Source organism: Oryx dammah, unplaced genomic scaffold (assembly GCF_014754425.2).
Source record: "Oryx dammah isolate SB20612 unplaced genomic scaffold, SCBI_Odam_1.1 HiC_scaffold_22, whole genome shotgun sequence".
NCBI lineage: Eukaryota > Metazoa > Chordata > Mammalia > Artiodactyla > Bovidae > Oryx > Oryx dammah.
The window spans coordinates 26,360,404-26,387,530 of record NW_024070206.1 but is presented as its reverse complement, the minus strand read 5'-3'; the positions used below and the strand labels follow the sequence as shown (position 1 = coordinate 26,387,530).

The 27,127-nt window shown below is 44.5% G+C and overlaps 1 protein-coding gene across 1 annotated transcript in view; it reads right to left on the bottom strand.

The window, feature by feature from the left end:
- Positions 1-27,127, bottom strand: part of COLEC12 (collectin subfamily member 12) — a 176,431-nt gene that overhangs the window by 134,820 nt on the left and 14,484 nt on the right. The window contains exon 2 of the mRNA XM_040264700.1: positions 26,564-26,614. Within this exon, the coding sequence (XP_040120634.1) occupies positions 26,564-26,614 (51 nt within the window). The remainder of the gene's footprint in view (positions 1-26,563; positions 26,615-27,127) is intronic.

Sequence of the window (27,127 nt, the reverse complement as noted above, 5' to 3'; positions counted from 1 at the left end):
ATGAAAGGCACGGTGATGGGATAATGTTATAAAAATAGCACGACGTTTTTTAAGTGACTCAAGACTTCAGTGTATCAGGCACAGCCGAACAGGGTGTGAAATCAGAGTGCACGTTAGCCCTCAGGTGGGATTACAGAGCACGTGGCTGAAACCTGGCTGGTTTCAGAGGGCCTTGCAATGCATTCTACAGAGCATTTTACTGTTTCTCTGAGTTGAATGTAGCCGCAGAACTGAGAAAAGCCATCTGACTCCCACATTCGTGTGTGTGTGCGCTCAGTCACTCAGTCATGTCCAACTCTTTTCGAGCCCATGTACTGAAGCCTGCCAGGCTCCTCTGTCCCTGGAATTTTCCAGGCAAGAATACTGGAGTGGGTTGCCATTTCCTTTTCCAGGGCATTGTCCCAACCTAGGTATCAAACCCGTTTCTCCTGCATTGGCAGACGGATTCTTTACCACTGAACCACCTGGGAAGCCCACATTTACCCCATCTCATAGAGGTGGGCATGACTGCACTCACATCCATCAGAACACTCCGTAGCTGCGCGTGGTCTGAATTCCCAGTGCAGAACTACGTGGCTGGCGTTGTGCTGCATGGGTTTCCATCCTGCACACAGCTGAGTTCTCCAGCCAACCTTCCTATAAAACACTCACCCCTCACTGATCAGGAAGCACCAGGGGTTTGGACCAATCATATTCCGTGAGCAACTTGCTCTCTGAGTCAGGCCCACACAGCGGAAACCTTCTGCACACGGAGACGCGCTGCCCAGAAACCTCCTCTGGAGAGCTACTCAGAGTTGGCCGGGCTCACCCCTCAGCGCTGGAAACAGCAGCGTGACTTCTGAGTTACTAGGGAATGGGGGCCTCCACACACCTCTGCTCAAGACGGCCACAAACCCACTCTGGGTTAAACGCTCTCACGGCTTACTGGAAACCCTCTGGCAGCCAAAGCTGTGTTTTGAGAATAAACTGTGTAATCTTCAAGATTTCCAAAAAGGCACATTTTCTCTTCTAACAGAGAGCAGCTTCTGACCGGGTTATGGGCTGTGGGCAGTGGTCACCCCTCGGTAACTCACCCTTTTGAGTCTGGAGGGATTGCACCTGAAGATCAAAGGCTATTGGGAGGGGGCAAGATCAATTTCCTAGGCAGAAAGTAAAAATAAAGTACAGGTGGTTAGCAAACACCGTGCCCACATAAGGCACAACCCTGAGAGGGCCCGCCTACTGCTTATCCAGGGATGAGCTTGGAAAGGCCCTTGGGTTCTGAGATATTTCACTGCGCCTGGTAGTGTGTCGTTGTTGTTCAGTCGCTCAGTCGTGTCCACCTCTCTGCAACTGCATGGACTGTAGCCCGCCAGGCTCCTCTGTCCATGGGATTTTCCAGACAAGGATACTGGAGTGGGTTGCCATTTCCTTCTCCAGGGGATCTTCCCAAGCCAGGGATTGAACCCTCGCCTCCTGCATTGGCAGGCAGATTCTTTACAGCTGAGCCACCGGGGAAGCCCCTTCTGGTTGCATACCCACCGGCATTTTGTGAGGATGGTGGTTTGCTGGTGTCTGTGCGAGTTTTCTCTTGGCAAGGATCAGTCCTGCTAGGTGACGGCTCTTCCTCCTAATGAGCCTTAATTAGATTATATTTAACAGCAGGGACTGCACAGCGAGACCCGCTGATCTGCAGACCAGGAGCGGCTTACCCTGTAAATTAATAGGTCTGCCTGGGATTAGGGAAGCTGGCTGGGTATACGCGCTCAGAGCCCCGAGAGCCAACAGTCCTTGGCCTGCTGACACAGCTGCACCCGGGTACCCGTCACTGGAGCGCCTGGGGATATTCAGTTACAGTGAAGAAATCATAACAAAGACAGGAAACAGATCAGCACACTCTGGATTTAACACCCTCCCTGGGGAACTCCGCTGATTTCTAGGCTGCAGATGTTTTTAAACCCTGCCTTGAAGAATGGCTATGTCACATGCTCTGGCCAATGGAGGCAAGCACAGTATTTAAGCAAAGCATATATGGTCAGCAAGTGGACCGAGTTCTGTCCATCTGAGTTCCTCACCTCTGGAATAAAGGTGGGGCAGCTGTTCCTATTTGCGAATCCTTCGATGAAGTTTGCTGAGCTGTCCAGAAATGGATGCCTGCCAAGTGCATGATTTATTTACTTAATGTAAGGTGTTGTTGTTTAGTCGCTAAGTCTTGTCCAACTCTTTGTGACCCCAAGGACTTCAGCACGCCAGGCTTCCCTGTGCTTCTTTGTGACCCCAAGGACTTCAGCTCGCCAGGCTTCCCTGTGCTTCTTTGTGACCCCAAGGACTTCAGCACGCCAGGCTTCCCTGTGCTTCACTATCTCCCAGAGTTTGCTCAAACTCATGCCCATTGAGTCAGTGATGCCATCCAACCATCTCATCCTCTGTTGCCCCCTTCTCCTCCTGCCTTCAATCTTTCCCACCATCAGGGTCTTTTCCAATGAGTCAGTTCTTTGAATCAGGTGGCCAGAGTATTGGAGCTTCAGCTTCAGCACCAGTCCTTCTAATGAATACTCAGGACTGATTTTCTTTAGGATTGACTGATTTGATCTGCTTGCTGTCCAAGGGACTCTCAAGAACTCTTAGTCCCTCCAATCACTGGCCTTCTCAGCTGCTTCCTCCTTTTGCTCCTCTCAGCACTCCACACTAGGAGAGGAGAAGAAAAGCTTTCTTCACTCTGCATCTGGAAACATCACTGCCAACAGAAACGGGATCCTTGACCGTTTCGAGCATATGATTAAGGGGATGGCATGTCTTACTGGCAGGATATAGGTCGTTTTTCAAAAGTTACAGTAAATTTATCTCTTAAAATTCTTCCAAGCTACATAAATACATCGAAGACCGCATAAAGATGTGGTCAGCCAGAGGCACTGCATCTTCTTTGGGGCAAAAGGAACCAGGCTGGACCTGCCAGAAAAGAGTTCAGACCAGGGGAGACTGTGGCTGAGATAAATCTCAAGCCCAAGAGTTGGGAAAAGGGAACAAGGTTCAGCTTATTGGTGATCTTCTGGGGAGGGGTGTCCATTTGCGGCTATCTTACTGTTCTAAGTTTTCTTAGGACTTACCTGGTGGCTCAGCTGTAAAGAATCTGCCTGCCATGCAGGAGATGCAGGTTTGATCCCTGGGTTGGGAAGATCCCCTGGAGAAGGAAATGGCAACTCACTGCAGTATTCTTATCTGGGAAATCCCATGGACAGAGGAGCCTGGCAGGCTACAGTCGATGGGGTCTCAGAGAGTCGGCCACCACTGAGCAACTAAGCAACAATAAAGTTTTCTTATCTGTTAAATGAGTCATTTTTAAGAATGCTCTCAGGGAGGACTACGTCAGGACCAAAAACTCTATCACTAATTTCCTAGCTATCCTTGAAACATCCCTCTGAGGATGTATTTTTGTTTCTCATGCTAAGAAAGCAACGATTATTTCAACTCTACTGAATTCAGCCCCATGTTTGAGAACACAGAGAGATCTCTGGTAAGTTAGGGCAATTCTCCTTTCTCCATCTGAGTTTCCAGGTTTATCCAAACAACTGGGGAGACATGAGGATGGGCAGGGAAGGGGAGAGAAGGAGAGGCTGCTTGAATGACCCAGGTCGGCCCTCTGCCCTCGCCCTGGGCATCAGGCTCCTGACCACACAGCCCCTCTTTCCAAAGGCAGTCTCAGCTTCAGTGAACAGGTGGCAGTCCTGTCCTAGGAGCTGAGGATGACCAACAACATGGCCTGGACCATTGCTGGCCAGTCCCATCAGTTAAAAAGATCCTACTTATTTTTAGACTTTTTCCGTGTAAGCTCTCGACCAGCAGAATTTATGATCCCAGACAGGTTCCTGAGATTTCCCTTTCCTGGGTGAAGCCTTTGCTCCCAATTTCCTCTCTGCTCCATCACTGCACCGGATGGAATTCCCACTTCGAACACTGGGTCCTCGACGCCTTCTTATCTGCCATCTAATTAGCTAGTGGACAGAGCTGGATCACCCAGACTCTGTGAGGAGCTTGGACTGGTTTGAGACAGGATGGCTCTTCGAGAATTCCCTCTAGGATATGAAGGACGCCAACGAAACGGCCTTTGTCCCACCGAGCTGTCCTAAGTCTCATAAGTCGTGTGCTGTGTGTCCTTCCTTTGGGTTAGGCAGGGCTCTATGACAAAGGTCTCCTTTTGGGGCGGGGGGGGGGGGGGTGCTGCTCTGGATCTTAGTTGAGGCTTGCTGGATCTTGTTGCAGCAAATGGGCTTTTTAGTTGTGGCATGTGGTGTTGCCCAACCACGGATCCAGCTCAGGCCCCCTGCATTGGGAGCGTGGACCACCAGGGAAGTCCCAAAGGTCTACTTTTGAATGAATGATCACTTCAAAGACTGAGCATGCACAGTGTCTGGTACATATGTGCTAAGCAAGATTATGAGTGAAATCCTAAATCAGACAGCTTTTCTCACTGGGAGAGCTTGCAGGAGTTAAGAAATATGTATGTAAAACCCGAGTGGAGGAGACATTAGGGGCATTTATAGTTCTATAGTTCTATCTAACTAAAACTGCAAGCAGTGGTGCTGCAGAAGACTCTTGAGAGTCCCTTGGACTGCAAGGAGATCAAACCAGTCAATCCTAAAGGAAATCAACCCTGAATATTCATTGGAAAGACTGATGCTGAAACGGAAGCTCCAATACTCTGGCCACCTGATTCTAAGAACTGACTCACTGGTAAAGACCTTGATGGTAGAAAAGATTGAGGGCAGGAGAAGGGGGCAACAGAGGATGAGATGGTTGGATGGCATCACTGACTCAATGGACATGAGTTTGGGCAAACTCAGGGAGATAGTGAAGGACAAGGAAGCCTGGTGTGCTGCAGCCCATGGGGTTGCAGACAGTCGGACATGACTTAGTGACTGAAGAACAAAAAAACTCAGCTAAAGCCAGGTCCATGTGAGGAGGCCCCACATCAGCTTTCTCTGCACACCCAGGGTGGCAAGTATTGTGCATATGCCAGAATGCTTTTCTTTACTCCTTTCTCCACCTTCCAGAAGCTTCATGGTGGACATGAAGTCAGGCAGGATAAAATATCCTGATTCGCCCAGGCGTCTCAACTATAAGGTAGGAGAGCACAGGAGAAAAACAGGATGCTCAGGGCCTTCTCAAAAGAGGATCATTGCTCATAAGGTTGGCCCTGAAATCAACCTGGGAACCCTACATAACACATGTGTCTGACACACAAATTCATTTATACGATTTTATCTCTCTCTTAATGATCTTGCTTTTCAATAAACCATAATGACCTCTCAGTACTTCCCAGGGGGACTGCCCTGAGGTTCTTCCTTTAAAACGAGCAAGTGCTGAGTGATAACTGATTAGCCTGCTGATTCCTTCCCTTAAGAACTCGTCAAGAGAAAGAAGAAAATGAACTCAGTTATTCTGATCTGGCCGTGAGCTCAAGTAAGCAACATCAATAAAGAATGTTTTTTGACAAGAGACATCATTTAAATGTACGTGGAGTCCCTCTGCTGTCATCCAGAAATAAAGTCCTGGCTGGTCCGACCTCTTTTTCTTCTTCTTCTTCTTCTTCCACCATCACTTGGGATGGGCCACAAGAGAGATCAGATTTCTTCATTCAGTCTATGTCCTAAGTTTTATGGACTTTGTCTCATTCACTCTATGCCCTAAGGTTTTATGGACTTTGTCTCACCTTCTGAATCCGCTCCCACCCCAAGTTTCATTTTATGCATCAGCGAAAGTTTCAGCCAAAGGGGAAGGAATTTTCTTCCTATTGGAGTGGAATTCAGGAATTTATCTGTCTTGAGGTCTGGAGTCCAGCTAAATTATGATACCTGGGGAAGCTGCCAAAACACAGATCTGTTCTCTGTTTCGAATCATGAAACCACTAGGGGTAACCTTATGTCCAGATACTTGAGATTAGAAACACCAGTACATATGTGTGTTTTACAAAAGAGGGTTGCCAAGGAGGTTATACCTTTCACATAACTTTCCTGGTAATCTGAATATTGATCTTCCGACAAGAGGCAGGTGAGAAGCCCCCATCTGACCCTCTCTATTTAGGGTTAAGTGATGTTCACACGTTAGCTGAAGGATGACTCATGATCGACCTACCCAGCATCTTCCCCATCGCTTGTCACCATGTGTCCCATCTCCTTTTCTTTTTCAGTCTGGAACATCCACCAGGTTACATAACAGAGAGGGGCAGCATCTCAGGCCAGATCAGGAGTGGGAGGGTCAGGCAAGGAGCTGTATTCAATTATCATGGCCATGATGTTCATCAGGGTTTTGTCTTATTTTGTTGGGTAGGGATGGATTCACTTTTAAGGAAGGCTAGCTGGTTGGTCAGTTAAAGCCCTATCGCTAAAAGCTGACTGGCACTCATTTGATTTGCTGTTCTAACTCAAAGAATAGATTCTTGGTGATAAAAACGTGATAGGAAGATTTGCTACTTATCATCTGAGTTTATCCAAAGGATATTTAGATGACCTGTTTTTCTTTTCCAGTAGTTCAAAAACAAGCCTTGGAAATAGTGTATAACAGCACTGTCCAACAGAAATGCAAGTCACGTGAGTCATTAAAAAATTTCTAATAGCCACGTTAAAAAAAGTAAAAAGAAAAACAAACGTATATTAACACGTGTATATGGAATCTAGAAAAATGGTACTGATGAACCTATTTGCAGGGCAGGAACAGAGACTCAGACATAGAGAAAGAATTTGTGGACACAGCAGGGGAAGAAGAGGATGGGACGAACTGACAGAGTAGTACTCATATTTACTCTACTGCGTGTGAAACAGACAGCTCGTGGGAAGCTGCTGTATGACACAGGGTGCTCTGTGACGACCTGGAAGGTGCGATGGGGGGTGGGATGGAGGCTTAAGAGGGAGGGCATATGTGTATACTTGTGGCCGATTCGCGTTGTTGTACAGCAGAAACCAATGCAACATTGTAAAGCAATTATCCTCCAATTTCAAAAAAAGTAAAAAGAAACAGGTGAGGTTTTTAAAAAAATTTTTTTTTTTTTTAGTTTTAAATTTTATTTAACCCAATAGACCTCAAATACTATCATCTTCATACCTATATATAATATAACAAAAATTATTGTGAGATATTTTACATTCTTTCTTTCATATTACATCTTCCAAGCCTGGGAGGAGTTCAGGCTGACAGTGTATCTCAGTTTGAATCAGCCACATTTTCAAGAGTTCAGTAGCTACATACAGCTCTGGGCTGCCATGCTGGCCACCTACGCACAGCGATGCTTGCCCCTCACTGACTTAAACAAGGACTTAGGAAAAGGCAGGCTGCACTTCTGGTGGTCCAGTGGTTAAGTATGTGCCAACGCAGGGGATGCGGGTTCAGTCCTGGTCGCAGAACAAAGAGCCCACAGCCTGTGGAGCAACTAAACCCTTGAACCACAACTAGAGAGTTCACGTGCCGCAAGGAAAGACCTCACATGAACGCAACGATGAGCCCACGTGTCGCAACTAAGACCCATCGTGACCAAGGAAAAAAATATATTTCTTTAAAAAAGGAAAAAAAAAGGTGGGTGGGGGGGAATGTTAACCAGACCATCTTTTCCACATAGGAGAAAACTGAAGTGTATTAAAATGTGCAAATGTTGAGATGTAAATGATACCATGTCTAAAACCACTCCCAAGTCATTTCAATTCTATTCCTTTTTACTACATACCATCCCTCTAGGATGGCAAAATCACTCGAGCTAATTTTTTCTCTTTGGGGACAAAAAATGGAAATACTCAGTAATGGAGTGATGCAGCCACTTTGCAAAGTAGTCTGGCAGCACCCCAAAAGGTAAACTCGTGACTTGGCAATTCTGCTCCTAGGCAGCACCCAAGAGAAGTGAACACGTATGTCCACACAAAAACCAGTACATGACAGTTCACTATGATTCACAGTAGCCAGACTGTACTCGTGGATTATAAGATAGGTGCACTCTCGTCTCAATAAAACTACTAGCAAAAGAAAATATCAAAGAAGCATTACTGCCTGAGTCATAATAGCAAGAAAGTAGAAACAACCCAACAACGCCTACTCGCTGATGAACGGATAAACGAAACGTGGGTAGAATATAAGAAGGAACGGAGAAGTGAGTCATGCTATGCCATGGATGAACCCTGAAGACGCTGTGCTGAGTGAAGCAGGCCGGCTGCAGAAGACCCTATATTGTTTGATTCCATTGATATGAACTGTCCAGAGAAGGAAAATCCACAGAGTCAGAAAGAAGCTTAGTGGTTGCTGAGGGATTTTGGGGAGGAGGGTTTGGAAGAAATGGAGATTGACAGCTAATGGGTACAAGGTTTCGCTGTGGAGGGATGAAAATGTTCCAAAATTGTGACGACGACTGTACAGCTGTGAATATGCTAAAGACGACAGAACTGTAGACTTCAAACCAGTGGATGTACAATATGTGCACTCTGTCTCCATAAAGCTGTTGTTAAAAGAAAGCATCGCATAAGCACTGCTGCCTGGTGGCTGTGGCCCCTCCAAACCACATGCAACTTATCAGCAAGTTCCCGGATGAGACGGAGCACGTGACCACGGGAATATGGATAGAGAAGCATTCTTCCAACAGAAGCAATGGTTGGGATGTGGAAGCCAGTCTGTTTCTTTTATTAACAGCCTCAGGTTAATTTCTCCTCAGTCAGACTTTGTTAAGAGGAATGCTAAATCACTTCAGTCGCGTCAGACTCTTTGCGAGCCCATGGACTGTAGCCCACCTGGCTCCTCTGTCCATGGGATTCTCCAGGCAAGAATACTGGAGTGGGCTGCCATGCCCCGCTCCAGGGGATCTTCCTGATTCAGGGACTGAACCCCCATCTCTTAAGTCTCCTGCATTAGCAGGCCAGTTCTTTACCACAAGGGCCACCTGGGGAGGAAGGGATTCCCTGGTGGCTCAGACAGTAAAGAATCTGCCTTCAGTGCGAGAGACCTGGGTTCGATCCCTGGGTTGGGAAGACTCCCCTGCAGAAGGAAATGGCTACTCACTCCAGTATTCTGGCCTGGAAAATTCCATGGACTGTATAGTTCATGGGGTCGCAAAGAGTCAGACATGACTGAGCTACTTAAACTGTGTTAAAAGGAGTCAAGTGTAATGTCTCAGATTTAAGCCCTCCCAGCAACAATGGAAAAGCCAGTTCTTTCCATCTCTGCACTTTGGGGAGGATGAGGTGAAGAGGTGGGATTTGGAGCAAGGTTGGCAGATTCTGAAGCACTGGCTCCAACTGAGAGCCCCCCGCCCTTAGCCCTGAAACCCCACAGTCTTCCCAGGGCCTGGGGTCGGCTCCCCTCACTCACCACTTCCCTTTCTTTGACTTGCTTCCCCAAATGAGCTTCCAGCCTCAGAGCCGGCTTTCAGCAACATCTTTTCCAAAAAGGGATTTGCTTATCCTTGGCAGAGGACAATCCTCACCGACTTTTCATCTCATACTTCTTTCACAACGTCTGCTTTCAGACTTGGTTTGTTGTTGTTAAATTTCCCCCCAAATCAAAGATCCCTAACAACACACTGGTGGCAGCTGCTTTGTAAAAAAAGTGCCTATGAACTATGCCTGCTGATACACGGTTGCATTCAAGATGTCTGGCAATGGCCAGCCAAACCCAAAGACCTAATAAAATCGGGAAAGGAACAAACCACACATGCACCAAGAAAAACAACTGGTTGCCTAATAGTCTCAAGGCAATGAAAGGTGGCGGTGGCACGTGTCATAAACACTGTGAGTGCCCAGCAGGGCCGGAACTTGCCTGAGCTGTGGCTGCTTCCTCCCTTGCTAACTTTTGAACTCAGTGGCAGAGGCTATCAGTGACCAGGTAAGAGTCAGAGACGTCCCGGAGTCACAGATCACAGCGACTCTCTCCCTTCATTCCCATGTCAGGAACACACTATCAGCTCACTCCCCCTCCCTCGTAAATTCTACTTTTTCCTCTTTTTGTGTAAAACTAGGTAATAACAGCACATTGGTTGCACTCCATACTTCTTCTCTTACTCAGATGGTTCTGTTAAAACACTTTGAGATGGATCACTTTATTTGTTTTTACTATTTTTTAATTTTTTATTTGTTGCTCCCCAGGCTTTTCTCTAGATGTGACAAACAAGGGCTAATTGTCCAGTTGCGGTGCGCAGGCTTCTCATTGTGGTGGCTTCTCCTGCAGCAGAGCACTGGCTCTATGGTGTGTGGGCTTCAGCAGTCGTGGCTCCCAGTCTCTAGGGCACAGGCCCGATAGTTGAGGAGCACGGGCTTAGTGGCTCCGGGGCATGTGGGATCTTCATGGACCAGGAATTGAACCCGTGTCTTCTGCATTGGCAGGAAGAGTCTTTACCAGCCAGCCACCAGGGAAGTCCGAGACCAGTTACTTTTAATCAGATCAAATTTAAATTCTCCCTAGTTTTCAGTCTGGCCCATCTTCCACCCCACCCTCCAACAAGGCACCCCAGCTCTGGGCAGGAAGGTTTCCTCTTTCCCTGCCTGGAGCCCTTTTCTGCCCATCCCCACAGGCACATCCCTGAGCTAATTTCTGCTTCTCTTCACCCAGAACCCCAGACCACAGCAATGATTTTCATTTTCCTTTCCTGATTTCGCCTGGTCTGGACTCATCTTTGGCACAAACCTCTAGGATATAGCAGCTGGGACTGTTCACTGTTGTTTCATGTGAGTGCAACGTCTTGTCCTCTTCACTTGACCGTGTCATCCTGACAGCAGAGACCATGAGTTACTATTCTGAATCCTTCAGGCATGCTGAGTCGCTCAGTCATGTCTGACTCTTTGCAACCCCATGGACTGTAGCCTGCCAGGCCCCTCTATCCATGGAATTTTGCGAGCAAGAGTACTAGAGTGGGTTGCCATTTCCTTCTCCAGGGGATCTTGCCAATCCAGGGATCACACCTGCATCTCCTGCCAGGCGTGCCTTGCTTTTGTGCGTGTGTGTCTGTGCATGCTTCCCAGTTGGTAACTGTGGCGTCCTGCATTTGTCAGATGACGGCTAGCGTTTTTTAGCAATATTTCTAAGTTAAGGTATGTATCGTGATTTTTCTTTTTAGACATAATGCTATCACACACTGAACAGACTACAGTGTAGGGTAGACATTACTTTTATATGTTCTGCAAAACCAAAAAACATCTTGTGACCCATCGTACTGTGAGTCGACCATCTTCCTCTCTACAACTGCCAAGTGTACGTACCTGCACTTCACAAGAGCTCTGTGATCTTAACTCGGTGTAAGCACAGAAGAAATTCACATGAAGCCAAAGAACTTTCCCAGGGTCTTTCTGAAGAAGCAAACAAGGATGTGGGCCCCTCAGATAGACTCAGGTCAGTGTCTCCTCCTACAAGACCCCCACCACCCAGTGTCAGCTCTAGTTGGTCTTCCTCCTCTCAGCCCTAATCCCCTCCATGCTCCTGTGCTGGCTTTGAGTCTTTGCCATGACTGGCTGCTGGATTTGGGGTCCACACCTCTGCCTCCCCAGAATTCAACTCTGGAAAATGTTCTTGGTGCACACACAGGCGCCATCAGGGACATAACCCACCAGGTCATGAGCTTCTGTAAGATTTAAGAAAATCCGCCGAGTAAAACACACGGTCTAAGCACCAAAGCATATTACTCTTCCTTTCTCAAATACTTGTGGAGCCAAGGCCCGTCCTAAGTCAGTGATGAACAAAACAGACACTATCTTTGTCTCTGCTGAACTTACACCATGATAAGGAAAAAAGACATCTTTGAAAGGTAAGAAACAATAGGGATGCAAGGGTTTGCTCACTCCCTTCTTCTTGTGATTCAGTTTTTGAGAACTAAATCCAATTGCCTGAACCTCCATCCCCAACAAGCTTTCTCTCTCTCTCTCCCTGTGGCTTTTCCTTCTTTCAGTCCCAGGAACCCCAAATCTTTCAGGTCACCAGCTACATACCTAAATCCACACACGTGCCTAGCAGGTGGGAAAAAAAAAAGACTAAATTCATCTAGATCTACCCTTTCTAGGTGTTTGCAATCATAAACAGGAAAAAAATGCAATATTCTTCCTTCTTTCCTTCCTTCCTGTCTTCTTCCCTTCATTCAAATGCTGTTGTTTTTGCTCAGTCACTAAGTAGTGTCCAATTTCTTGCAATTCCATGAACTGTAGCATGCCAGGCTTCCCTGTCCTTCACTATCTCCTAGAGTTTGTTCCAATTCATGTCCACTGAGTCAGTGATGCTATCTAACAGTCTCATCTTCTGCCATCTTCTTCTCCTCCTGACTTCAATCTTTCCCAGCATCAGGATCTTTTCCAGTGACTCAGCTCTTCACATCACATGGCCAAAGTATTAGAGCTTCAGCTTCAGTCCTTCCAACGAATATTCAGGAGTGATTTCCTTTAAGACTGACTGGTTTGATTGCCTTGCTGTCCAAGGGACTCTCAAGAGTCTTCAGCACCACAATTCAAAGACATCAATTTTTTGGCACTCAGCCTTCTTTGTGGTCCAACTCTCACATCCATATGTGACTACTGGAAAAACCATAGCTTTGACTATGCAGACCTTTGTCAGCAAAGTGATGTCTTTGCTTTTTAATATGCTGTTTGGGTTTGTCATAGCTTTCTTTCCAAGGAGCAAGTGTCTTTTAACTTCATTTCAATTTTCAAAGAGAGGTTAACTATTTTACAGGCAGAGAACCTGTAAAATACAGAACCGACCTAATAATTTCCCAGCAGGGGAAAAAGTCTGGCTCACAGGCTTTTTAAATATACATGCTCCCACTTCATGTAAACATTATCTTAGAAGAAGGAAAAAAGCCCCAAGACACACAAGACTACCTGGTACTCTCTCTCTTGCTCTTTTTTTTTCTTTTTTGGGGGGGTGGTATATTCTAATACTTTATCAGTAACCCAAAAAAGTGAGAAAGTCACAGCTCCTGGTAGGCCTTCTTCCCAATAAGGGACATGGCTAAAGAGATGCTTTTCATTTGTTGATACCTAGTAGATTTATGTTCCCATTCAATATGTCTTTCATTAATATAAGAAGCACAATGAAAAATTTCATACTATGATAAGTATAAACAGATCACTGAATTGAGAGAAACTGCCAATTTTTCTTGGGGATTATTAATGGAAACATTATGCTCCTTATTAAATTTGCAGACACATGTATTTGAATAATTACCCACTGATTTTATGAAGCTTGGAGGGAATAGAATCTTCCCTTTTTGAGTGTAGAAATCTAGAATAAAGTGAGTTCAAAACACTCAAGCCTAGAAAATGCTTCAATACACCTAAAGCTACATGAAAGGTACATACAACCAAATGGCAACCCCAATAATCATGAAATCACTGATATAAGCAACAAAACTAATGAGAAGAGAAGATAGTTTTCCATCTGCCAATTTTGCTAAATTTTGTGTCAGATATCTGAGGAAAATATATTTGAAATGAGGGTTGTTGTTTTCGTTGTGTAGTCACTAAGTTGTGTCCTATGGACTGTAGCCCACCAGGCTCCTCTGTCCATGGGATTCTCCAGGCAAGAATACCGAAGTGGGTTGTGGTGCCCTCCTCCAGGGGATTTTCCCAACCTAGGGATCGAACCCCTATCTCTTAGGTCTCCTGCACTGGCAGGTAGATTCTTTACTGCTCAGCCACCAGGGAAGCCCCTGAAATGAGGACATCAAAATACTTATTCTGAACTGTTGGAATACGTAAAAGGAAGGGTGAAAAATAATATATATATATATATATATTTTAAAAATCACATGTAGTAGCAGAAAAGAGTCTTGGATCCCATTACAGATGCAAACCCATAACACGATAAGGCCTAAAGAAGTCTTTGAAATCACCTACTTCAAAACCTTCTTCCTTTTAAAAGAGCTTATTTGAGACCCAGAAAGTCTACATCATTTTGCAAAGTTCACAGAGTTACGTAACTGCAGGAAAAGACTGCAGTACTGATGTCCATGCTTCTAGTTCAGAACTCGTCAAATACCCAGTGATAGACACACACGAGCACACACACACAGCATATACAGATGTGCGTGTGTAAACAGAGAGCAAAAGGAGTTCAAGAGAAGTACTGAACTCACTTTTCAAAAAAATCTGGTTCTCTTTCACTGATATGCATTTATGGAAAAGCTTCTAAGGGTCAGGCATTGTGCTAAGCATTTCACTTCCATTAATTAATCTTCAAGGTGCCCTCTCACTTCCGTAGTCTTGTTATCCTTCTTTCTGTATCAAGCAAATAAAGATTTAGTGGCAGAAATTTACATGTTGAAGGTCACTCAGGCCCTCTGATCCTTAGTCACTGTTTATAGGAGGTACATTTTGGTCCATCAAAAGGGGAACACATATGGGACTTGTCTGGCAATCCAGTGGTTAAGACTCAGTGCTTCCACTGTAGGGGGGTGGGTTCCACTCCTGGTTGGGGAACCAAGATCCTCACATGAAACGCAGTGCAGCCTCTACCCCCAAAAGTGGAACAAATAGCGAAAGAAGCTAAACCAAATTATTTTACTCCACACTTTCTGAATTGTGTTTTAAACACACAGAGCTGCAGTTAATAAGTAGAGCGGGTTCACATAGCCACAGTCTGGTAACAACTGGGTCCATGGCATGAACACCATCTGGAGACAGAAATTACCTTCCAACCTACTCTCATGGGCTTATACCAAACAGGTTCTCAAACCTCGTCATGAACCTTTTCTGGGGGGCAGAGGACAGGGACTCCATGTACGCCTTCTTCCTGTGTACAGATGGGAGGGGCGGGTGCGAAGGAGTACCCCCAAGCTCATCCGGAAACCACTGAAGTCTTGCCAATTACTGAACTTAGATCAGCAGAAAGCCAAGGCGGCTGGCACTCCATCTGGCACGTGGTATCCTCTATTGTGCTTTGGAAATTCTACGGGTAGGAGAGGAAGCAATGCCTAGGGATGGCTGTTACTTTTCTTTTACGCAAACACCCTTGTTGAAAACTGTCTGCTTTCCATTATACTTGAAAATTCCCAAAGGGAAAAGGTCACGTCTTCCTTCTTTACTGTGCGTGATGCCCAGCACAGTATGGGTGGTTAATAAATGTCACATCACTTTCATTCCCCATTGACTGAGAATGATGTTTTCCAAGGAATCTTGCTCACTTAAGTTTCTTAGCAAATCTCACAAACTGCAAACATTTCCCAGAAAGGGGGCACTGCTTAAGACCAGTATTCTCTGCTTGAATCTCTTCCCTAGATTCCATCCATGCGTCACTCACCTTTTCCCTGGGCCAGTGGATTTCCCTCTCCCAGCCCTGTTCCCCACCTGTTTTACTCTCTTTTTCCATGCCCCCCTGCAGCCTTTACAGGTAAATCGGTGACACCCCATTTTACATCACTTCCATCATAAAGTAGCAGCCCTCTGTTCTATATCTACTTTATGATGCTTTTTGGAGGAGCCTTTGATGAGGCTTAGCAACTGGGCCATTCCTAGTATAAACATTTTTAGGAGAAAAATTTGTTTTCATAGTGACTTTCATATCTATTGTTTTCTAGAAATTTTTTAAAAATGAATTATAAATGTTGGTGATAACAAAAGGTTCAAGAGCAGAGACCTTGTTTATTTATCTTTGCGCCCCAATTCATGGCACACAGGTGGCAGCCAGTGAGTGCTTCTCACTCTGTGAAGCATTTCAGTTTCTTCTCAGTTGTTTCCAAAAGTGAGTCAACAGCAAACTTTATGTAAAACGTGAGGCGGAACAATCAATATACCTTGAAGCTCCTTGTCAAATGGCTCCTGTCAAGTATTAGATGTGAGATACCACAAGGACGTCCTTTTACATGCACAAAATAAACCCTAAAGGGAAAGAATATGGCTCTCTCCCATTTACACGGCTTTGAATGCTTGAGCTTAGACTGAAGATTCAAAATTGAAAATGTCAGCAATGATTTTACCAAAGCATTTCCCTGCTTCATAGAACAAAAAGGACATGTTAGAAATATTATTTCAAATATTAGTGAAGAGAGGGCATCTTTAGGCATTTGGAATAAGAATGTAGCTGGATATTTGCCAGAACTTTTGCAGAGTTCTAGTTCCATTCTCCTATTTTCCTGACAAGTCTAAAATCCTTTATCTTTTGCAGTATGTGAAAGAAATTGATCTGAGTATGGAAATATTTATACCAATGAAGAAAAACCAGCCTAGTTATAAAAGAGGAGACTGTTTCAATCAGGACCAAATGTCAGTTTTCTAAAACTTATAAAAAGGATAAAAATGAAATATCAGAAGAAGCAGAAAATGTTTATAGTTATGACTCAGAACAGAAGACCAATTTCACAATGCTTCCTGTCGTAAGAGTTGTACTCACTGAGATTTGGGACTTTCTCCTTTTTTTTTTTCTTTTTTCAAGTTCCTCTTCAAAAATAAAAAAGAAAGTTTCCCAAATCTGCTGAACACTACTGAGAAGGTTAAGTTCCCAGAAAGCAAAGTAACTTTTGTTCACTCATTTATTCATTTCCTTCTTGATCATACTGATCTCCTGTCTTTTGAAACTTTCTCTCTTTTATAAACGGTCAAAAACTAAGAACTCTTGTTGAGAGTTCAGCACCTGGCAACTCCATTTATAACAAAATTCCAAATCATAAAAGGAAACTTACAGCTATTTTGTGAATAAACTGAATTTTCAATGTGTTACATAAAACATAATAATTTTATAAGTGGAACAAATTATAAATAAGAATGGATCGGATTATACTTAAATTATATTATTTAATAATTGAGCATTCATTGAATAATTTAATATCAAATTCCAAACATAACAGCTTGTTATTATTTAGTCGCAAAGTCCTGATCTGACTCTTTTGTGACGCCTGTCAGGCTCCTCTGTCCCTGGGATTCTCCAGGAAAGAATACTGGATTGGGTTGCCAGGGGATCTTCCCAACCCAGGGATCTAACCCTCGTCTTTTGTGACTCCTACACTGGCAGGTGGGTTCTTAACCACTGAGCCACCAGGGAAGCCCAAATGTAACAATATTACATGTAACAATATAATATACATATTATGTATTTCTAATGGTCTATATTATAGATATTAATTTGTACATAATAACAGTGGCCAGAGTGTTAATTCCTTAATTCCTCATCATACATTGCACCCAATTGATGAGCCCAAGCCACCCAGAGCCAGTCGGTCCCTTTGTCTATAATTCATTTATGAAAAGACTGACTCAATGTTGGCCAGTGACACACAAGGGAAGGTCTATGAAGGGCTTCAGGGAAAGCTTCCCCGATTCCAAAAAGACACAAGAACCCAAGACTGTCACTCATCTGGAATGGCCACAGCCACCTTGTAACCATTTACGTCCCATTCATTATAACCATTCGTGACGCACCATTTGTATCTTTCCGTAAGCAAGATGCTGCTCTAACTCCTTGAGTTCTCAGGACAGCCCGACAGGCAGATACTGTAATTACCCCCATTTTTAGACAAGCACACAGAAGCCTTGGGAGGTTAACTGGCCCGAGGCTGTCTCATGGGTGGGTAAGTGGCAAAGCTGGAAGCTGAGCCAGGCCACTGGCTTTGGGGTACAGTCCCTCAGCCAGGAAGCTGCTACACTCCTTCCATGGAAGTTGCTATTAACCACCCCACCCTACCCTACTCCGCTATGTGCCCCACCTTCCTTCAAATATATTCTTTGCTGGTGGCCACCAAGCATTTCAATTTAAAAAAGAAAAGAAAAGCCCTGCAAGAAAACAGACTCTTTTGATACTCCCAACAAAAGATGGCCCCAGTGCAGGACAGAGAATGCAGAAGTAAGGGTAGCAAGATTTCTTTTCTTTGTTTCCCCTCGGACAGGCTCTGTATTTTAATTTTTAAAATTAGTTTTTATTGGCGTAGAGTTTGTTTACAATGTTATGTGAGTTTTTACCATACAGCGAAGTGATCCAGTTATATATATATATATATATATACACACATATATCCACTTTTTAAGATTCTATTCCCATATAGGTCATTATATTGAATAGTGTTCCCTGTGCTACACAGCAGGTTATTATCTATTTTATATATAGTAGTGTGTATATGTCAATTCCAATCTTCCAATTTATCCCTCCCCCAGTCTTTTCCCCTTGGTAACTATCAGATTTCAATAGAGGGAGGGTAGATGGGACGATCAGAAAATGGAGACCTTCCCTGGTAGCTCAGCTGGTAAAGAATCCACCTGCAGTGCAGGAGACCCCGGTTTGATTCCTGGGTCGGGAAGAACTCCTGGAGAAGGGATTGCTAACTCTGGAGAAGGAATAGGCTACCTGTTCCAGGATTCTTGGGCTTCCCTAGTAGCTCAGATGGATGGTAAAGAATTTGCCCACAATGTGGGAGACCTGGATTCAGTCCCTGGGTTGGGAAGATTCCCTGGAGGAAGGCATGGCAACGGACTCTAGCATTCCTGCCCGGAGAATCCCCACGGAGAGAGGAGCTGCGAGGGTTACAAAGAGTGGGACATGACTGAGCGACTAGGCAAACGGCACACAGCGGGGAGCGGAGGCTACACAAGACCATGGAAGCTGGAGAGGGAGAAAACAGCAAGAGGCCTGAGGGTGCTCAGCAGTAACGGCAGACCTGCCACTCACCTGACCCCACGTGTATGTGATTTATAGGTTTTGCAATCCAGAAGGTATTCTTGTCATTCCCATTTCACAGATGAGCAAAGTGAGGTTTCCACTTGTTGGGAAGGCACCAAAGCCTTGCTTCCTAACTGGCCACTGTCCTGAACACCAAGGATACCAGGAAGGAAGGTGAGAGAGAAAAAAGTCACACTAATCCACAACTTTGCTGAGGATTGCAGTCTTCCATCAAAATCTCTAGGGCATCTTTCCCTTTCCCAGGGCACCTCCCAAATTAACAACTTGAAACTTTCAAGGAAAGTTGCAACGTTCAACTGTTTTAAGTTGCTTGGAGTTGCTACCAAAAGGAGTAACTCTTTCCCACCCAACCCCCAGCCACTAAACACTGGAATCAACCTAATGTCTTCATGCTGTCTTAACAGAAAAATGGTTGAGCAGATTTTTTTTTTAACTTTTCCAAAAAATAAAAGCAAACTATTTTCAGCTTCAACCCAGTGGTAGGAAAAACAAATGATTCCCTCTCCTCTCTTTCCCCACCCTCTTACCAGGATTCACAAGTGAATGAAAACAGAAAAGGGAGAAAAGAATTACACTTAAAATGGTTGACAATTTCAGCACTCAAATATTTAAGTTCTGCATCTTATAAAATTGTGACATGTGTGTGTTCAGTTGCTCAGTCGTGTCTGACTCTTTGTGACTCCACGGACTGGAGGCCACCAGGCTCCTCTGTCCATGGGATTCTCCAGCCAAGAATACTGGAATGTGTTGCGATTTCTTCCTCCAAGGAATCTTCCCTACCCAGGGATCAAACCCACATCTCTTGCATTGGCAGGCAGATTCAATCAGATATTTCCCCCCCCAAATCTTGGGATCCTCTGAGAAGGGACATACTTGTGAGCAAGAACAGTGGGACTGAAGTCAAGTTGAATTCGGACATGGGAATTGCCCCTCAGCCTCAGTTTCCTTATTGGCAGGTAATTCTCAAAGGATTTCTGGGAGAATTAAAAGAACTAGTGAGTGGAAACCCATTGACACATATTCAAGAAAGCATATGCGAGAAAAGATGCTTAATACTTTCTTTCACATGAAAATAGAAAAAAGTCATAAGTATGCAGGAATATGGTGTTGAATGAATTTTTACTGATGAGCAAGACAGATGAAGCAGGGGGACATCTTTAGCGGTCTAGTGGTTAAAAATCTGCCTGGCAACGCAAGGACGCAGGTTCAAATACTGGTCAGGGAACTATTAAGATTCCCCCATGCTTTGGGGCAATGAAGCCTGCGCGCAGCAGCTACTGAGCCTGCACACTGGAAATGGAGAGTCCGCATGCCGCAATGAAAGATCCCGCATGACACAACTAAGACCCAACACAGCTAAACAAGTGAAATAAACTTAAAAACAGAAAACGACAGACGAGGCAGGGAAGATCTGAGTCACCCACCAAGAAGTTCCTGATGGAAAGGAAAGAGGTGAAACTTGAGTGAATATTGCTGGCAGGGGAGAATGTATCATCTCTAACCCTAAAAATAGGGAAGAGGGGAGGAGAGGGTGAGATGTATGGAGAGAGTAACATGGAAACTTACATTACCATATGTAAAATAGACAGCCAATGGGAATTTGCTGTATGGCTCAGGAAACTCAAACAGGGGCTCTGTATCAACCTGGGTTGGGGGGGGGGGTTCAAAAGAGAGGGGATATATGCATATTTATGGCTGATTCATGTTGAAGTGTGACAGAAAACAACAAAATTCTGTAAAGCAATTATCCTTCAATTAAAAAATAAATTAAAAAAAAATTAGGAAACCTCAGATTATTGAAAAGAAATGACAGCCAGAAAACCCTTTCTCAGGTCTCAGGAACCCTGATGATTTCCTGCAAGTGAGGGGCGGGGGGAGAGGGGCCAGGTGAACTATTCTGAATCTCTTTGCTGTGTCCACTTCTCCACATGTCATTTGACTCCAAATTCTTATAAAATCAGAAATATCAACTCCGTCAGGACTTGCAAAGCCACATAAAGAAGACTCTGCCACTCAGGGAGGCAAACGGCTTTGATGAGGAACCCCACAGGGACACCATGCTCATCTCACATCGATCATCACTTATCTCTGGCCAGGGTCAGCGCTTTGCCTGCAGTTGTACCCTTTCCATTTAGAGATGTTTGGAAAAGGTGCCGTTGAAAGGATAGCCTCACGCTGGGCTCCTTTAGCCATTCCCTACAGGAAATGATGGAAATTCCTGGCATTCTTATCAGGGAAAGGGGTTAACTCCGCTGGTCTGTGCTGAGAGGAATGCTAGATCCCTTCTTTTTACTGGAGGTGGACAACTTCAAAGCAGCGCCTTCTTCAGATCTAAAGATGCAGCCAGGCTTCTGGGAAGAGTCCCGGGAGAGCAGAGACAGGCAGCCTGGTCCCCGAGCCCAAACAACCAGAAGTGGAGGCAGCCAAGTGTTTATCTTGAGCAGCTTCCCTGAGATAATTCAGCATCTTCTTGGTAAACTCTTGCAACCTTCTTCTCTCCCCCAAAAGCAGAAACTCGCCATGTGCTTCAGAAAGCAAACTTCTTTCTGGCTAGCTGGCTAAGGATATCTGGGCTGCTATTTTTCAGAAGACCAAAGTGGCCCTCTGTCCTTTTAGACATTCAGTGCCTCAAGCCCTCTTGCAAAGACACAGCTCCATGATTTAACAAGAGTCGCTGATTGGAAGTTTCATGTGTTATCTTGTTGAAGGATGGGTTGGGGTGGGGTGATGATAAAAAAAGGAGCAGAGTAAGGGAAGTCTTCTGGGGCAGTGCATGCATGCCAAGTCCCTTCAGTCGTGTCCATCTCTTTGCAACCCCGTGGACTACGGCCCGCTGGGCTCCTCTGTCCATGGGGTTCTCCAGGCCAGAGTATTGGAGTGGGTTGCCATTTCCTTGGGCCTGGGTTCTTCTATTCTACACAGATCTCTCAGGCTGCTCTCACATGCCCTGCACTGTGCAGATTAAACTGTTAAAAATATTCTTGCTCATCCAAAATTATTGTCCTAGGAAAGAAAGGAAAAGAGGAAGACCAGCCTGTATGAAACTACAGGTAGAGGGAGGTCTGTGAAGTTGCGGGTAAACAAAACTCACTTTTTCTTGAAAAAATTCAAGAACAAAGTCTGGTAAATATACTTAGGGAAAGGCAACTGGTACTCCTTTTTGTTTTTGGGGGGTGGGTACTTTGTCATTAATTGATTTATTCGGCTGTGCTGCTTGTGAACTCTGAGTTACAACATATGGGATCTAGTTCCCTGACCAGGGATCGAACCTGGGGCCCCTGCATTGGGAGTGCAGTCTTAGTCACTGGGCCATCAGCAAACCCATTTTGGACTGTTACCTCTCTGTAATTTTTCAGTAGTTCTCTGAGAATTTTTCCACTTAGTTTTTAGGAAAGACTTGAGTTCCTCTCCACAGCATATGCTTCCTTGTACTTATTGCTATTTCTCAGTTTGCCATTTTTGCAATCTTTTCTCTCACAGCTATTAATGCTCCTTATAACTGAGCCCCAAGAAGCATCTTGGCCAAAGCTTTGTTTGTCAAACACAAACAACAAATATTTCAAACAACAAATATTTCCAGCTGTCCCCAGATGCTCATAGTCAACCCTTAAATCTTCCCATGACATTCAAGGCGGAAGGAACCATGCAGCTCCGACTTCTCTATCAGTATAACTTCTGAAACCCTATTATTATACCAGGTCCTATTCCAGAGATAACACGAGAAAACCTGATGCAACCAATGGAACAAAGTCAGTCTTGGCGCCCCACTTATGCCCAGCCCAGAAAAGGGGCAAAAGTGAAAGTCTTAGTTGCTCAGTTGTGTCTGACTCTTTGGGAGTCCATGGACTGTGGCCCACCAGGTTCCTCTGTCCATGGGATTCTCCAGGCAAGAATACTGGACTGGGTTGCCATTTCCTCCTCCAGGGGATCTTCCCAACCCTGCACTGGCAGGCAGTTTCTTTACCACTAGCGCCACCTAGGAAGCCCATTTTAAACACAGTAATGTATGTATGTCAGTCCCAATCTCCCAATCCATCCCACATCCCCCACATCCCCCTTGGTATCCATAAGTGTTCTCTACATCTGTGTCTCTATTTCTGCTTTGCAAATAAGCTCATCTGTATGATTTTTCTAGATTCCACATATAAGCAATATCATACAATATGTTTTTCTCTTTTGAAAACTTCAAAAGAGAAGTTTTTCCACTTTGTATGACAGTCCATATGACACTCTTGAGGTCTATATGACAATCTCTAGCCTATCCACATCTCTGCAAATGGCACAATTTCATGCCTTTTTATGGCTAAGTACTATTCCATTGTATCCAGAGGCATATTTAACTCCACATCAGCCTGATGGAGTTGGCCTGTGATAACCCAAACTTTACAGGTGATAAACCAGACTTTACAGCTTTGGACAAGCATCTTGCCAAGGTCACACAGTTGGTGAGTGTTGAAACTTAGATCCAGAACCACCCACCTGGTTCCAGCATCCACACACCCAACCATTGCACCCTGCTGCCTCCAGAGACGAGGACAAACAGCCATTAAATAGGAAAGATGATGCCTGGCCTGTTAGCCTCAGGGAGTCCTGGTGAAGGAAAACTACATCAGTACGCTCTTTGAAAAGATAAAAGTGATACACAAATGTGAGCTGGATTTGTTACAATCATTTCTAATGTGGGTTAAAGCAGGATCAGGAACTTACCCCCACATCTCTCTATTTCTATGGAACTGGGATTCACTTATTCCTTGGAGCTGAAACGACATTCTTCTTCCCTCCTACTCTATCATTTTAATGGGAAAAAAAAAACTTTTTAACTTGAATGCACTCACGTTAATCACATGACTAATCAGAAGGTTTCAGAAGCTATTTTTGGAGCAACTTGCTGAAAATTCCAAATTTTATGAATTCATATTTGTCCTGTAGAGTAGGAGCAAATTCTCTTTCTTCTTCTGCAAACTATGCTAATTAAGGATCCTAGAGCCACCATGTGATATTTTGAAGAAAACAGTAACTGGGAAATAAGTAGAAAGATATCATTGTAATATATATCATGTTCTAGCCATAGAAAATAAAACCTGATATACTGGTACCTAATGTTCCAGAGAATGAACCCTGCCAAGCTGTAACTATAGTTACATCCCAAATTAATTAGCTCTGCACACTGAGGCCAAGAAACACTGCCCCACAGAACCTGATGAAAATTTGAAAATGCTCACTTCATTAACCTTTCAAAGTTTCCCCTCATTGGAGCTTTCATCAGAGGAGCAGATAAGTGGCAAACCCATCAGACTTAAATCAATCTCTTCTCTAGACACCTGCCCAGAACTTTGGGGAAGGGGCTAACAAACCAAGAAATGAAGACATATGGAAGAAAAAAAGAAGCAGGGTTGAAACCAAAATGTGACAATGAATCCTTGAATAGACAAGGGATGACCATTCCAAAATAATATTATCACATATGAGATTATTGGAGATGATCACCCATTTTGCTATTATAATTCTGTACTGAATTTGAAAAAGTATGATATTATTATGTAAACAAGCCTTGTCTTTATGTAGCAAATGTTTCTGAATAAATATACATAAATAATTTTGGAGGCAAGCTACCAGATAACAATTTGCTAAAATAGTAGCCCCTACATCCTGCAAATAATTAATCCCTGGTTCATCTACAGTCTAAATTCAGGTTTTAACCACTGTATTTGCACAAACAAGACTTACCTAAAATTAGACAATGTTTGTTAGTGGTTTAGTTGTGTCCAACTCTTTGTGACCCCATGGACATCCAACCCAGCTCCAGTTAACCTGCTTGAGCAAGGACTTAATCTACCTGGGCCTCACCTTCCTTATCTATAAAATTAAAGGCCAATACAAATCACTGCAAAATCTCTTCCAAATTCTACTTGACCCCAATGCTGGATATCCAGCACTGTGCCTAACAATTGAACCCAAGAACTGTCAAACTCTGTATGTCTCTCTCACAGTCCATTCCAAAGTTTCCCATTTTCATTCCATCCCTCTGTTCTTCTACTAGTGCCATTTGGTATCAGTCTCTCCATGTCTCCCTCGTTCTCCAGTGTTTGTATATTGTTATCACGTCTGCCCTCTGAGTCATCAGTTTGCAGTTTCCACACATCACTTAACCACCGTAAATTAAATCCCTTCAGCAACTTACTATGCTTTTGTGTCATCCATCAAACCCCTGCCCATCTAGCTAGTTACAGAGTCACTAAATTTTAAATAAAATTTCTCTTTAAGTCGTTCTTTTCTCTTGGCTCTTCATGTTTCTACTGATTTCCACATAGAGATCTGCAATCTACTGAATTCTAAAATATACAGGCATGTCAATATTTATTCTGCCTTATTTCTATAAGTTTTATTTTCCTCCTTATTTCTAACTTTTAATTTTTGTTTTGCTTTTCCTCTCCTTTATTATGTCTTCTTTCATCTTCACTCCTATAATGACCTTCAATGAACCCACGGATGGGAAAGCAGCCCGACACATGGTACTAATCCTGAAACATGTAATTGTGCAGATAAAGAACAGTAGTGGGGGGAAGGGGAGGGCATGGTGGGCAGAGCCTCTCTGTCAGCACATGAATGGAGGGGCCATGGGCTCCATGCCACTGCATTCCCACATTAAACCCTATTTTATTCCCAGAAAGAAATACATAAGCGCATATCCAGAAGGAAAAATGCTAAAGCGGTGAGAGAGCCAGAGCAGCTGGAGGATGTTAACTTTAATCAAAGTCCGGCCAGGATTTTTTGTTTTTAAGCAACAGGAAGTAGATTTATTCTCTTTCATATTGTCTCTTTCTCTCTCACAGACACACACTCTCGAGACCTCATTCCCTTTCACTCTACCCTTCTGCATTTCCTCCAACCCAGGCATAGAAACACGCTGGATAGAAAAACCTCAGTTCCTTTGAACTGTCTCTGGAACTTTGGTCATGTTTTCATCGGCAGTTTGATGCCAAACTGCAGAACCCGGAAAGTGTGGTCAAAGAGAGAAGACCATCCGTGAACAGCAGCCGAGGAACACAGGAGCTAGCATGTGTTTCCTGCGGCTGCTATGACACATCACCGCAGACCTGGTGACTTAAAACAACACCGATGTCTTCTCTTCTAGTTTGAAAGGCCAAAAGTCTGAGATGAGCTTCAATCAGCCAAAGTCAAGATGGTGGCGGGACTGCACTCCCACCAAAGTTCTCTGAATGGAAAATCTATTTCCTTGCCTTTTTTTAGCAGCTAGTGGCCACCTGCATCCCTCAGACTGTGGCCCCTTCCTCGTTCTGCAGTGCTCATCATACCACTCTCTGTTCCCATCATCCCATCTTCTCTCCAGTCAAATCTTCCTCTCCCTCCCTTTCACAAGGATACCTATGACTACAATTGGAGCCCACCCAGATAATACAGAATAACATCCCCTTCTCAATCTCTTGACTTAATCACATCTGCAAAGTGCTTTCTGCCACAGAAGGTCACATTCATGTTCTGGGGCTTAGAATGAGGGTATCTTTGTTCAGCCTACCATAGCGCACTGGTGTTTAGATGGGCTCCTGGAGAAAGTCTTACTCTCACTTCTCCCTTACCAAGGACTAAGTTAAGAGCATGGGCCTTGAGGAAAAAGGGAAAAGGTGTCTCCTAAATCTCAAAACAGATAAAGGCCCGTCTTGTCACAGATTGACCTTCCCCACCATGTTGTGCCTGTTAGGCCATCTGGTTTGTATTCGGCGAGCTGCCTAAGCATCCCATCCCTTCCCCAACCACGCTTGGGTGCAACTCCTGTCCCACGACCCTCCAATTTCGTGACAAACCACCTACTTGTTAATACAGAAACTCAACATGCAACCAGAACTGGGCCTTACAGCCACGCATATTCTTGTGCATCAAAGGTCTGGCCACAGTCACATTACCATTTCCCAGATCGAGCACAGAGAAGGAACGAAGCTTTGCTAGAACTTACCAAACCGCTTGTAACCGAAGGAATGTACCTCCTCCTCCTCTGCAAAATCGTCTGCGGGGGGGAGACGGGGAAGAGAAGACAGAGCGTTAACCCTGGTAAGACCGGAAGTGCTGGACTCAACTTCCGTTTCCACCTGCTCCACCCTCCCCTCGCCCACCCTGCTCCCCACTCCTGGAGCACACCAGGAGAAAGACCAAAGGGTCCCTTCACTGGCTGTCCCCTCAGCCTGGAATGCTCTTCCTCTGGCTCTTTAGGCAATTCCTCCTAATTCAGGTCTCAGCAGAGGTATGGTACCTCTGAGATGCCTTTCTGGACCACCACTCAGCCACTCTGTCAAATCGTCCTACTTTAATATTACTCTCTGATGTCACTCTCATTTATGTGTAAGTGTGTGTTATTACACATCCCATGAGCAAAACATTTTTTACTGACTTCATCAATAAATTCCATGTATCTAGACTGGTGCCTGCCACAGAAGTGTTAGTCACTCAGTCATGCCCAACTCTTTGCAACCCCAAGGACCATAGCTCACCAGGCTCCTCTGTCCATGGAATTCTCCAGATG